The sequence below is a fragment of the Colias eurytheme genome, chromosome 4 (genome assembly GCF_061535395.1).
Source record: "Colias eurytheme isolate Ceu_HAF_F1 chromosome 4, ilColEury1 Martin Lab GWU primary, whole genome shotgun sequence".
In the NCBI taxonomy this organism is placed as follows: domain Eukaryota; kingdom Metazoa; phylum Arthropoda; class Insecta; order Lepidoptera; family Pieridae; genus Colias; species Colias eurytheme.
Window position 1 is genome coordinate 9685525 of NC_142983.1, and position 13907 is coordinate 9699431.

General features: G+C 33.1%; 2 protein-coding genes across 3 annotated transcripts; both read left to right on the top strand.

Moving 5' to 3' along the window:
* The first annotated feature begins 1150 nt into the window (after positions 1–1150).
* Positions 1151–4929, top strand: LOC149909155 (spondin-2-like). Its single transcript, XM_090101393.1, has 10 exons — positions 1151–1261; positions 1557–1733; positions 1928–2139; positions 2224–2415; positions 2654–2860; positions 3244–3498; positions 3745–3916; positions 4080–4137; positions 4441–4612; positions 4777–4929. Exons 1-10 carry the CDS (start codon positions 1246–1248, stop codon positions 4888–4890), a joined length of 1575 nt encoding a protein of 524 aa, XP_089957519.1. The 5' UTR covers positions 1151–1245; the 3' UTR covers positions 4891–4929.
* Positions 4930–6526: 1597 nt separating this feature from the next.
* On the top strand, positions 6527–9099 carry Tbcc (Tubulin-binding cofactor C). Of its 2 annotated transcripts, none has more exons than XM_090101394.1 (3): positions 6527–6788; positions 6983–7164; positions 7654–9099. In XM_090101394.1, exon 3 carries the CDS (start codon positions 7782–7784, stop codon positions 8778–8780), a length of 999 nt encoding a protein of 332 aa, XP_089957520.1. In that variant the 5' UTR covers positions 6527–6788; positions 6983–7164; positions 7654–7781; the 3' UTR covers positions 8781–9099. The 2 variants fall into 2 exon arrangements, with proteins under 2 accessions (XP_089957520.1, XP_089957521.1); XM_090101395.1 differs by having other exon boundaries at positions 6983–7116.
* Positions 9100–13907: the final 4808 nt, after the last annotated feature.

Below are 13907 nucleotides of genomic sequence, written 5' to 3' on the forward strand. Positions count from 1 at the left end.
ATCTTTGATTCCGTAATTCCAACAATTATTATGTTTTTACTGCGTTCCAGTCTGTCTTGTACTTCATTTATAATGTTAGTCGAAGAACCCATTAAATTTGAACCTTCTGTATTTATGGATGACGATTGAAAATTTTGTAGAAGACGAACGTCATTTTCCAATTTAGTTACTTTCTGTTGGGTATCACCCACATTACTCGTTAAATTCTCTATTTGGATTTTCAGGTATTGGTTTTCAAGAGCTAGTCCGTCTGTTGTCGTTTTGATATCTGCAAGTTGGTCTTTAATAGATGAAATATCATTTTTAATTGACTGAATACTATCTGTTTGCAATTTGCCAAAGTTATTCAATATATCAAGCATTTCCATTTTAAAATCTTTAAATTGAGATGCAAATTCATCTTCAGGCATTTTTCTCTTTCGTATTGATACATTTTTTTGTTCATATTCTGCTTCTTTAAAAGTAGATAAATTTGGCTGAGAGCTGCTACCCGCGATACTCAATGTACTTTTTGGTGAACGTAAAATACTCATTTTTGTAGAATTCAGCAAACTTAATAGTAATAAGATAACGCAAAAATATAGCACACAATATTTATCGCTTCGCTCTTGCGGTATGCGCTAAGCTTTACTGCGGTGATGTATCGCACGGAGACAGCAGGACAAAGAAAGATGCAGTTTACGCAGTCCGTCTTGCTCACTACACTTATATTTTTGTTCACAGTTTGTTGACGGAAATTACACCATATTCTATTTGATTAAGATTTTAAATGGCTTGACACTTTTTTATTAAATTATAAGATTCACGTAAACACGTCCGTACTCAACGCGAGTCAGCAAGCGAAAAAAAAAGCCAAAATAATTACAAACCTTTCCTCTTTATAATATTAGGATATTAGTATAGATTATCTCTTCATAAATAAGGAGCTTTAAAAGCTGATTTGAAAAATATATTTAAAGTCAAAGGAAATAAAATGAATCCTCTGAAATTAAGAAGAAATATTACTTAGTCGAATCATAGCACGAATGCAAATGCTTAAATTATTTTATAGAAATTAAAACTGAAGATCTCGTTTTCGCTAATACAGATCAATGTTCAAATTCTCACACCAACGTATTTTATAAGTACTTACACTAGACGCATGAGATGATTCTATTAATGTGTCACTCCGATTAAAACAATTTAAACCAAATTCAGTAGTTACATCACTTTTGAGTAACATGCACTGTTGCTTATTTGTTGACCATGTTGAAATATTTTGGTAAGTTTTTCTATGTTTTGATTTGTGGAGAAGGATATTCCATAGGGTTATTTTGAGTTGTGCTAATCTGATAACTGCTTTTTGAAATATTCCAAAGCAGTTGTATAGTTAACTACCTAAATAAATGTTTAAATTCGAATTAAAGTCACTTAGAAATGATATTACTTATAATATCTTTTCTTATAAGTATATCTAAAAGTAAAAATTGTAAGTAAGTGCCCCTTTAATGTATAAATTATATACCTACCTAAGTAGGATGTTTAGTTGTCTTTTTAACAAAATTTGTATTGCTTAGGTCACAACATCGTATACTTGGTTTTAATTTTCAATTTATGCCAATGTAACGAAAATGTATGTGATCGACGTCCATTGGGCACTAAGACGGAACCATTGCCACCAGATAACAGATTCAAAATCGAAATAGTCGGTATTGGCAATAACATGCGGTATATACCCTTACGACAATATCGAGGTAAGTATGAAACTCATTCAGTATCATGTGATGTAGGCACAGGATGTAGGTAACTAATAAAGATATATAATGAAAAAATAATAAGTAGGTATCACGTTTATTGTAAAATTATGTTATGTACAAAGTATTACAAAATCCTGTACATAGGTCTTATTTTAAATTCACGTACGTACAAATAATTTATACATTTTCAGTTCGTCTTTCCGCAACGGGTGAGGGATCAACATTTATTGCTTTTACAATAGCTGCTCGTGAAGACACCAAATATAATGATAAAAATCCCAGAAAACCAATACTGTTAGATCCAGGGTCTATTAAAGTCTCACCAGATTTTCCATCGATACCGAGTCCTAATTGCAAGAATTCAGTTATACAATCGGATATTACACCCAAAAAATTCGTGGAGGTAATATTTTATAAGCTTTTTTGTATTTTATGTGCTCAAGGAAATGGTCTAGTACCCTACCCTTAAGCGAACATTAATTTTTAGGTATTATGGCTAGCACCCCCCAAAGACAATAAATGTGTAACGATATATGCAGTTTTGGCGGTAAAACCAGATGTTTGGTACAATTTTGAAGGGCCGCTATCCAAACGTGTTTGTGAAGATCGTCGTAATGTGGAGGACATGCAACCGCCAGAAAACGATGATTGTCGTATTTGCGAAGATGCTAAATATTTGGTAAGTCCATCATAGATTGCTTACCAGTTGGCAGTTTTATTCTGCTTTTAATTTTTAAATTGTATAGGTCAATGATCAGTTAGAAATAGGTCCCATCCTGTGGTCCCATTTTACATTTGAATGCTAGTGAACTTTAAAATTTATACTTTACATTCATACAGAAAATGGACAAGCCGAGATTTTAACTGAAATAATGACATACAAATATCTATATCAACCATTTTTCTGATCACTATAGCTTACATTTGATGGAATTTGGTCCTACAATACACACCCGCAAATGTTTCCAAATACAAAAGAGCTAGCTCGATTCAGTGATGTCGTCGGTGCGGCCCACAATAAAAATTATAATATTTTTAATTCCAACTCCGTGGCCAGTCACGGGCTCAAGATGTTGGCTGAACAGGGCAATACGACTAAATTGGAGATGGAGATTCTAGCTCAGGTAGGTGAAGATTTTGTATGACTATAGGTTCAGCCTTTAACTTCTTTTGTTTTATTTTACCACGTTCTAGAAGCCCCTATTATCATCTAATACATATTATAAAGGCGAAAGTTTGTAAGGATGTATGGATGTATGGATGTATGGATGTATGGATGTTTGGATGTTTGTTACTCTTTCACGTAAAAACTACTGACCGATTACAATGAAATTTAGCACACATATAGAGGGTAACTTGGATTAACACATAGGATAGTTTTTATCCCGGAAATCCCACGGGAACGGGAACTATGCGGGACTTCCTTTGCAAACGCGGGCGAAGCCGCGGGCGGAAATCTAGTAATGTTATAAATTAATAAACAATAATAAATACTTTGGAAATTTAGCTAGGATCATCTGTTCGCTCGCTCATAAAGGCGTCTGGACAGCCCAAACCCAATATGGCCACAACCACAACATTCAGGGTGTCAAAAGAGTATCATCTCGTGTCGCTGGTGACGGCCATACTACCGTCACCTGATTGGTTCCTTGGCGTTTCTAATATGGAGATGTGCGATGCGGCAACTGGTGTCTGGGCACCGAACTTGACGTTGAATATTTATCCGTTAGATGCGGGTACGGATAGCGGTGCAACGTTTGAGGTATGTTAAAATTTCAATGTTCATAATCCTTTAACAATAGGGTGGTCAATTATGCATTTTTGTCGGGTAAAATTTTGGATAAAGCTGATAAATTATATGAACTGGCATTACTTACCAACCGAAAAAAATGTATCATTCAAAAAGTAGATCGTAAAGATCTACGGTACTTTTATAACTAGATTTACTTAATTATAGTAAAAAATAGATTTACTTAGTTTAAGAACTTTAATCATATAAATTTTGTAGGCATCGAACGACGATACTATGCCACCGCAACAGGTTGCCTCTGCGCCAATTAATAAAGAAGTTCCAAAGGAACAAATGAAGCCTTTTGCTAAACTGAGATTTGAGTTAATAAGAACATACTTGACATCAGAATGTGAAATTGAAACTTCTTCAGCTCCGGAAATAAGACAAGGTGAGATTATTAATAATAAAAGATAATTAATTTATTTTTCGAAAGAAAATCCTCGGCGCGTCGCATTATTGAGATTTTTTAAGTCAATCCATTGATTGCTTTCAAGCTAACGGACTTTCTCCTCGCTATATTTTCTAATCTTATGTTTTTATGCCTATTTCAGTTCAAGACAAAGGTTCTAGTGAAAACAGTTATATTCCTGAGACATCACCTGAACCAGAGTAAGTATTTATAAAAAAAAAGTTTAAAAGATCGTTAAAAATAATTTCCGTAGATATTCGCTCCCACCCCTACGCTGTAGCAAAAACTTTTTTTTTAACAACCGTACGTAGGAGTGGTTGTGGGTTCGATTTCCCTAATAAATATATTTCTTTTTACCCCTTACAATCTAGAAATACTTTTTTTACAAAATGTAAATATGAATGGCAATGGTCAGCTTTTATAGTCTAAATTTCACATAGCCTGTTGGTACTACATCAACATTGAACATATTGTGAAATATTAAAAAATAAACTCCATTCCAGACAACCAATACTTCCGATAGATCCGGATTCTTCACCGGACTGTCCCATCACGGAATGGGAAGAATGGTTGCCCTGTGAAGGCGAGTGCGAGGGCGGTAAATTGCAAGGCTTTCAAAGCCGCTTCCGGTATCATATTGTTGATGACGTTCCCGTCGGAAAATATAGTGAAAACGTGAGTACATTACGAATAAACGGTTTAATTTTATCGTTTTTTTTTAACATTAAAAATGTGCCTAAATTCAACGATTATCGCCAACATGGTGACTGAATTTAATTTTTTTTTATCCAGATTATTTTTGGTAGTAAATTTAATGCAAAATTGTCTTTTTTTTCTAGAGCGCTTCATTCGCTGATAAAGAAGTGTCACCATATTGTTTAGAGAATTACGACGACAGTGAGATACAAGAATGTGAAGATACGTGTGATGAAGATGAGGAAGAAAATGCTTAATATTCATCGGCAAATAAAAACAATGACCTAAAGATATACTAAAAAATGGGCCCATTATTCCATTTACATCTTATTTACATAAATAAAAATGCATTTGATATACTTGAATACTTAGTTTTATTTAATAAAAATATAAATAAATAAGTGGACTTGAATTATTGAAGATGAAGTTAATTTATTTGTAGATTAATCGCATTCAAAGAGTAGATAGTTATTAATCCGTGTTTTCCAATTACAGCACTGGAGCGCATTATGCGGCATAATGCCTAACGTTGAATGTTCCAACTACAGCAACGCTTCGCACAATCGAGCACTCTTAAAAAGTAATGCGCGTGAATTGGATGCGTGCAATCGATTTATCGTTAGTAATTATTAATTGTTGGAAAAAATTTAAAGCTTTTGTTTCATTGTAGTTTTTTCGAAATAATCAAAGTTAATTCAAATTGTGTTAAAAAAATAAATATAAGTATGGATGAAGGTCTAAGATGAAGGTACAAACATTGAAAAAAATGATAATGAAATAATCAAAATCAAAATTACTTAAAATAACCGTAAATATTTTTCATGTGTTTCAACCAATTATTATGTATACCACTTTATTTACACATTAATTATTATAATGAGGTTATTGCTAACTCCAAGAACTCTATGAATATTCGTTTCACGTTCCAATTAAGCATCAGCATAATTCGGCATCGTGCGCCACTGAGTCGCATTATGCTCTGTAATTGGAAAACAGCCAATAAAACTAAAGCTTGCCGTCACCCTGTTAGCTGTCCAACTGCGTGCATGTGAGGGTTCAAAAGTAAGAGCAATATTACTTGCTCTGTGAGTAAGAGTTATTCCGGTCATATTCGATTTTTTACGCCATACCATCAACCTTTATTTTACATAATAATATATACCATGAGCTATCAATATATGAAAAAATAAATATAAGAAAAATATGGTCAGTTACGCTATTTTGCTATTTATACTCTCGATTTTCACACTCTTTACTCCAAAAAGTAAATGTATTTATGTTAGGCTTAGATCATTACTTAATGATCTAAGATGTTATTAGTTAGTTCTTTAAAGAAACGAATCTTCAATGGCGGCGCTTATCATTCCCTCTCGCTCACACACGGCCGTACGGTATGCAAAAAAAAAATGGAAAAATAAAATCACTAAAATGTATTTGATTTTCCCTATAATAGTTTTTATCATAAATTTACAAATGACAATTATGCATTTGCGAAAGTGAATAATGTTTTATTGGAATTTGACAAAATATGTTCTTTGGGAAAAGTTGTTCAGTTTTATGGGCTTATTACAAGTATTATGGGGATTTTATTACATTCTGTATACGTAAATATGATAATTCATATAAATACACAAATACAATAACAAAAAAGTTTGTCAACAAACAATTTGAAATAATTAATGAAATAATTATCAATTTACGTTATTTTTATTTTCTTTTTTGATGATCCTACCATCTGTCAAAGTCAGCTTTGGCCGCCATTGAAGATTCGTTTCTTTATTGAACTGACTAATAGGTAACTAATTTTTATATAACAACCGACGAAGGGAATGAAAAATTTTCAATATTACTTGATAATACTTTATCTGTGACATTTGCTACGTCTGTAAAATTTTCTTACGTCATCACCATTATCATGCGACATTTTGTGGACATTTTGTAGATTGTATTATTCTTGGTTCTTGAAACAAGATTTATATTAAAAGTGAAACAATATATTAATTCACCATTTAGGTGTGTGTTATTATGCTTGAAAAGAAGCCCAGCCCAAAATATAAACGCATATTGGGTAGAGCTGTGGGAGCGGTAATTTTGGCAGAGCTCGCCGGCGTTACAGTTGGTTATGGTCTTTGGTACAAATTAAATACAGACAGAGGTAACTTTTTACTGTATTTAATAATTTTTTCAAAGACAAATTCAATATTTTTAGTATTAAACCTCTCTTTTGCATTTTTGTCAAATAGAAGCCAATATGTATGACATCTGTATGTAGGGTTGCATTAATGTCAGAATTCATAGAAAATTTTAAACCAAATTTGTGAATCTTTATAATTTTTACGCTTTTTACAGACTTTCGTTTGTATATGCACAAAAATTACGACTGGTTATTAAACGGATACTATTCGTTGGGTGAATCGGTTGGAGGGTTGAAAACTAGAGAACAAGATCAGAAAATTTGGGAAACATCAGGGGAGATCTAACCGGTGAGATGAGTGTAGCTGCTAGGTCTGCGTTCTGGATTATCTCCATTGGTACAGTCAGTTTTGGCCTCTTCACATTTTTCAAACCTGATGATGACTTACTTAAGCAGGTCATTACTTTTGAATATCATATATAGTGTTTGGTCACTGATTTGTTGTGGTTTTCTACTAAATGTTTTGTGTGCTAATGTGTGTAAAGTAACAAAATTAAAAAGTTGAGTAGCTTTTAATGTGATTGTTTTATTAAAAAAAAAAGTAAATTTTTCTCATTTTATAAATTTACTAACAGTTCTGAGGACTGGGTACATTAATTGTACCACAGTCAGCCCTGGTAAAGACAATCAGTGGTCAACTCAAGTTTCAATCATTCTTCATGCTATAAAAATATCATCATGTTTGATCAATAGTATAGTAATTCAATGAATTTAGAATTCATATAACCATTGTATGTAATTGTCACTTAATTACAGGACAAATTAAAATTTATATGTTTGTACTGTGATAAATTTTTTGAATTAATTCCTTTTGTAAAATTTTCAGTTTGATGACGAATCAAAATTTACAACGGCTAGAAAGAGTAGTCGAGATACTATAGCTGTACTAAAAGAAGCAACCAATCAAAATTCCGAAATATCCAAAAAAGTAGACGAATTGCTAAAGAGAGGAAAATGAGCGACAAGACGGCAGTTTTAGAGAGGCTTAGTAGACGTGAAGCACAGAGGATTGAGAAACTACAAAAGGCACACAAGGCAAGGGAGGAGGTTGACGCAACAAATGAGAATGAGGATTACTTTTCAGGAGCTTTCAAAATAAGGTCAGATATAATAGAACAGTTATTATCACAAGTACCCACCTTAGAGTGCGATGTACTTCCAGGACACTTTGACAACATTAAGCGAGAGGTTAATGAACTACAAAAATTTGTTGTCACCTCTTCCTTTTTCCTAAAGGAATTCAATTTACGCAAATATCTGGGTATAGTACAAAATTTGCAGACCAAATGTTACGAACTGGAAGACAGGTATGTGCCCCGCAAGAAATTTGGCTTTACAAGGAAAAAGCTACCAAAATCGCACAGCCAGAAGCAAGATTCTGTTGATGAAAATGATGCGGCCGGCAAAACAGATAGCAATAAATGGGACGATAAGTTGTTTGGCTTTGACTCAAAAGAAAATACAGTTTTGTCCTTGGAAAATGATGAACTGTTTCAAAGGGATGTTGCATTGCGTAACTTGAAAAACTGTACTGTAGGATTGAAAGGTGTTATGGGCACTTTGCACATAACAAATTTGGATAACTGTATAATTCTGACTGGACCAGTGACATCATCAGTTTTTATTGAAAAGTGCAACAATTGCAAAATTGTCACTGCATGCCAGCAGCTCCGAATGCACACTTCAACTAAATGTGATATATACTTGCATGTGACAAGCAAAGGAATTGTTGAAGATTGCACAGAAATTAGAACTGCACCTTATAACTTATATTACGAAGACTTAGAAAAACATTTAAATATGTCCGCATTAGATAGAAATAGTAACAACTGGGATAATTTGGATGATTTTAACTGGCTGGCTCCAGATATTCCATCTCCGAATTGGCAAATTATGGATACCGCGCATCGGATTTGTAACTGGTCAGAATGGTGGTCAAAACTACCCTCATAGTAAAAAAAATAACTATTTAAAGATGCTTATCATTGATATTATTTATGGATAAAAAACACATAAACATATTAATTATTAAAATACCTCATGCATATAAATTATAATAACAGAATGTCTAGATACCTTGCCTTTTTAATTGTACCTTCAACTCAATCTATATTTGAGGTGCTACGTCTAACAAGCTTCTAACATTGGTAGAATAGATTAAAATTTTAGTTGTAGGAAATTTATTGTATCCGCTCACTTACTGCTCTTATGTTAGCTTTATTACAATCAATGGATAACATTTATAAATAAAAGAATTTTATAGTATACCAAATATTTCTTTTATTTTGAAACCTTTCTTTGTCATCTACTCTTGTCAGGTAACTGTTATGCAGACAATCGGATAAAAAATTATTTTGATTACATTATATACAGGGTGTCCCAAAAAGTAGTGATGAACGGAAGCTGGGAGGTAGAGGACCTAGAGGGCTATCCGCATCACCCCCATGTATTTTCGGAGTTGTGACATTTTTTTCAATTTTTCATCTATCGCTGAGTACGATGAGATTTTTATTTATGGTGACGTGAATTATTGCGCTAGATGCTTGATTTTTTTTTGTGCTAAGCTGAAAGATAGGCCAATTCAGTATAGTAACATTTACTATCGTTAGATCATCGAATGGAATAAAAAAAAGAATTAAATCTATACATATAATAAAATCGTAGGAAAGTCAAAACTGTACATTGAATATTTTTTTAAAAGAATACATAATCCATGATCTATAATCGATATAGAAGCCAAAAATATAGTTTTTAGAATATTTGTCTGTTTGTCTGTTTGTCTGTTTGTCTGTTTGTCTGTATGTTTGACCGAGCTAATCTCGAAAAGTACTGCATAGATTTACTTCAAATTTTGCATGAATATTCCTAAGAGGTCGGGTCAGGATAGTTTAAACATATTATCATGATATCACCTTCGGGGGAGGAGCTGTGAGCCTTTATTTTTCTTACATATTCCGTGTACTACGACAGCGTACAATCTAAAGACTCATGTTTAAATGTTGGTTTCGAGTAAGCCATGCTATTATCTATCTTTACAAAATAAAAACTATGTTATTTACGTAATTTGGGCAGAGAAACAGTTAAATGAATCTTAGCAGTATAAAGACAAATTTGAAACAGCGCCATCTATGAAGTGTTAGAAAAATCAAACACACGTTAACTATTGGAAATTAATAATCCAAAGATTCATATATAATATGTTGTTTGACAATATCTAGATGGACACTATAAAAATTATGCCATTTAAGTAACTTGGGAAGAGAAACATAGTTTAAAGAATGTAAGTTGTATAATGTTAATTTTGTAACAGCGCCATCTATGAGATTTCGTAAAAATCAAATCAATTTAGATGTTAACACTACCGAATACACAGTTGGAAATTAATTAATAATTTAAATATAATTATGTTATTTATTTAACTCTTTAGCCCATATCTTCCCTTCCCTATAAGGTATATTTCGTGTAAATAATAAATATACTACATTTTTTAAAGTGAGGGTAGATGTTTATTATTTTAAGTAAAACTAGACACCATTAACTACAGTTAATCTAATATTGATTGCGTTCATTAGTTACAATTTTAAAAATTTTCGTATTTTATAAATTTACTAGCTTACCGCCCGCGGGTTCGTCCGCTTTGTCTAAAACCTAATAAATTATATACTAAAACCTTCCTCTTGAATCAGTCTATGTATTAAAAAAACCGCATCAAAATCCGTTGCGAAGTTTTAAAGATTTAAGCATACAAAGGGACATAGGGACAGAGAAAGCGACTTTTTTTTATACTATGTAGTGATATTTATAAAGCAATTGAATGCCATAAAACCAAAAATATCAAATGCAATCTTCGTGTTTTGTGAATTTTCACCATCATGCGTTCCCACAAAAAGTAAGTTGTTACTTATAGGTATTTATTTTTTATAATGATAGCAATTCATGTTTTTTGTTGGTAGGTATTATATTACACTTTTTAGAATGAAATAATAAAATGATGAATTCTTTTATTATTTTGAGGTGCATTGGGAACAGTAGTTTTTGATAAAATTTTATTTGTAAGTAGCTTTTTTTATAGATTTACAGTTAACTATTGATTTTGTTATTTACTGATTCAATGCTCATAAAATTATATCGCCTTTGGAAGACGATTTCTGCTGATATTTTTACAACACCACTTGAAAATTGATGATTTGATGGTAAAGATAGTAGCAGCGAGGATTAAGTGGAAATTAGTAATCATCCGCTTCGTCAATTTTTGACTGAAGTTAATGTCCAAAGTCCAATGGTTCAATCATTGGAAGTATCTCGGGAAATTTTGGAGGATATTTTTCAGGAAGGAGAGGAGGGGCAGCCAACCACATATCAAACGACTACGTTTTAGTACCGAAAAAAATGTTATTCCAAATGAAACGTAAATTTTGCACTCACAACTGTACAAGTAATGTTTTTATTTTGACTTTGCGGTTATCTGATTATAATATTTATCGTTATGGCTATCGAGGTACCGACCGTACTGGGATCAGAGTACATGATACAGTTCATCATCCAGGATTGCTAAGAGCATTTTAACACTGAAAAAGATGTTTTCTTTGAATCGTAGTTGCTTCATTTATTTATTTTTAATCATTTTACATAATATGTTTTATATTTTATAAATATAATATCATTTTCATTATTTAAGTAGATAAAATAAATTATGTAACGGTTTTATAAGAAAACACAGTATATTTATTAGGCGACGGTGATTTCTTCCAGGCAAAAGATATTCATCAGCTCAATAAAATTGAATAGTATGTTGTTAGTTATTCTTTAGATTCACAATTGTAATGAGCATTTCCGCAAGCAAGTTGTATCGTAGTTTAGATATATCATAGTTTTGACATATTAAAGTTCCAACAAAACCCTCAAATTTTTGAGCAGGGTTGATCAAGATAATTTGAAAAATGTGCCGTGTTAAGTATTACCTATAGAAAAGGTTAGTTCGTTGGTAATTATTATTTCTTCTTCATTTACATGTTGTTAGTAAAAATAAACTTTGACTAACAGTCAAAGTATATTTTAACTAATACTACTTAATATCTATTATACCTACTTATGTTCAGTATTTATCTGTATTATTCATCATCATCAGCCCATATACGTTCCCACTGCTGGGACACGGGCCTCCTATGAGGGTACAGGCCATAATCCACCACGCTGGCCAAGTGCGTGTTGGCGGATGACACATGTCATCGAACTGTTTTAATTCTTCGACATGTCGGTTTCCTCACGATGTTTTCCTTCACCGTTCGAGCAGTGGTGATGTTACAACATGCGCAGATAAATTGAAAAATCAATTTATTTCCTGCGCGCTCGCCTGGTCTCGAACCCCGGACTTATCGATTCGAAGTCCGAGGTCTCACCACTGAGCCACCACTGCTTATCTGTATTATTATTGCTTGGTAATTAATATATTTTCATGTCGTATACCTAATTATAAACATAAGTTTGATGTGTAATTAGCTGGATTTATTTTTACACACTCACAGACTTATATTTTATGTTAAAAGAGTGTTAATAGTGTAAAGCGCGTCACACACGGTGAAGATACTATAATATTGTATCTTAACTAAGATACTGTTATATTTTATATCACAGTATCTTAACGCATCCGGTATCAGCGTTCGGACCATCATTTTTCTTTTTGTCATTGCGTACTAAGACCCCTGTAGAACCGCCATCCTTTTACAAATGACGCGAAATTTTGTGGGTAATAAAATATAACAGTATCTTAAGATAAAATATTATAGTATCTTCACCGTGTGTGATGCGCTTAAATCATGATATTTTTTCACAATTAATAATAATCCTTTTTTCTAATGGTGTTGGCATTAAATTAAACCGCGCTGTCGTTTCGTTCACAAAAAATGATGTTATGAGGAGCATATTCGGTCCTCATATCATAAAAAATCTGTGCGAAAACAATAAACACGTGTGAGGCCCTCACGGCAGATCGGGGCGGTCTGACGCGAAGTGGGGACAGCGTTGTCACTGTATCGCTCTTGCCACGCTGTTCAACAGACTTATTCGATAGTTCAGTTTTGTGTTAAGACCGCTGTGACAACCAACCCGTGAGACAACCAAACCCGGTCTCCCCTACTATCCCGTGAGACCGAAACCTTCACTGAGAGGGTATGACGTCTCACAGCTGATCGCAAACGGCATATTGTACTATCCCGTGAGACCGAAACCCTCACTGAGAGGGAATTACGTCTCACTACTGATCACGACAGTCATATTTTATCTCGAGAATCTGAAACTTTACTCAATATGAAGACCGTTTGACAAATAATAGGGTGCATCATAATATTATTCGATCTCTTGAAGATGAACATGAGTATAAGCAATGACTAGAGTAGGGACGCGAATATTACAATTATATGAGACAAGAACGATTAATAAGTTTGTATAATGAAAGATTAAGAATTGAAACTATTCGGTCTCTGGAAACGGACGAATAGCGAGAGGCCCGTCTTACTGCAGACAGATTTCGTCATAGTCTTAATGACTTGATGTAAACAATCTACGAATTCGGTGGTGTGGTATGACAAATATAAAAGTGGGTTTTCTTATAACCTCACAATTGATTACAGATCATCTTCTGTAAAGGCGTAGTATGTTCTTTTTGTAATGCTTTAAAGTGTAGTAAGGAGTCGGCTTTCATTTGAAGATACACCGGAACCTTTGAAATCACTACTTTTAGAGGAACATACTGTGCAATGTAAACTGTTATTAGACAATATTCGCTCTTATAGTAGCGCGTTTCAAATGATCCTTTGGTGCTCAATAATTATCAGAAGGTCCGTACATGCTTACTTTTAAGATACAAGGTCAATTTTACCATTTGATAGGATCCCTTTTGCCTGTAGGCCAACCTAAGTTTGTTTAAATAGGTATATTTTGTATTCGACTACAACGAATAGTGGAATACAAGAAATCAATATTTCTCAAATTTAAAACTGAACTCATTTCACAATTTTAGAACAGGTTAATTCGTATGTATGCAGTTTTAAATCGATATTAGAAGCTTTTCCTCAAGATGGT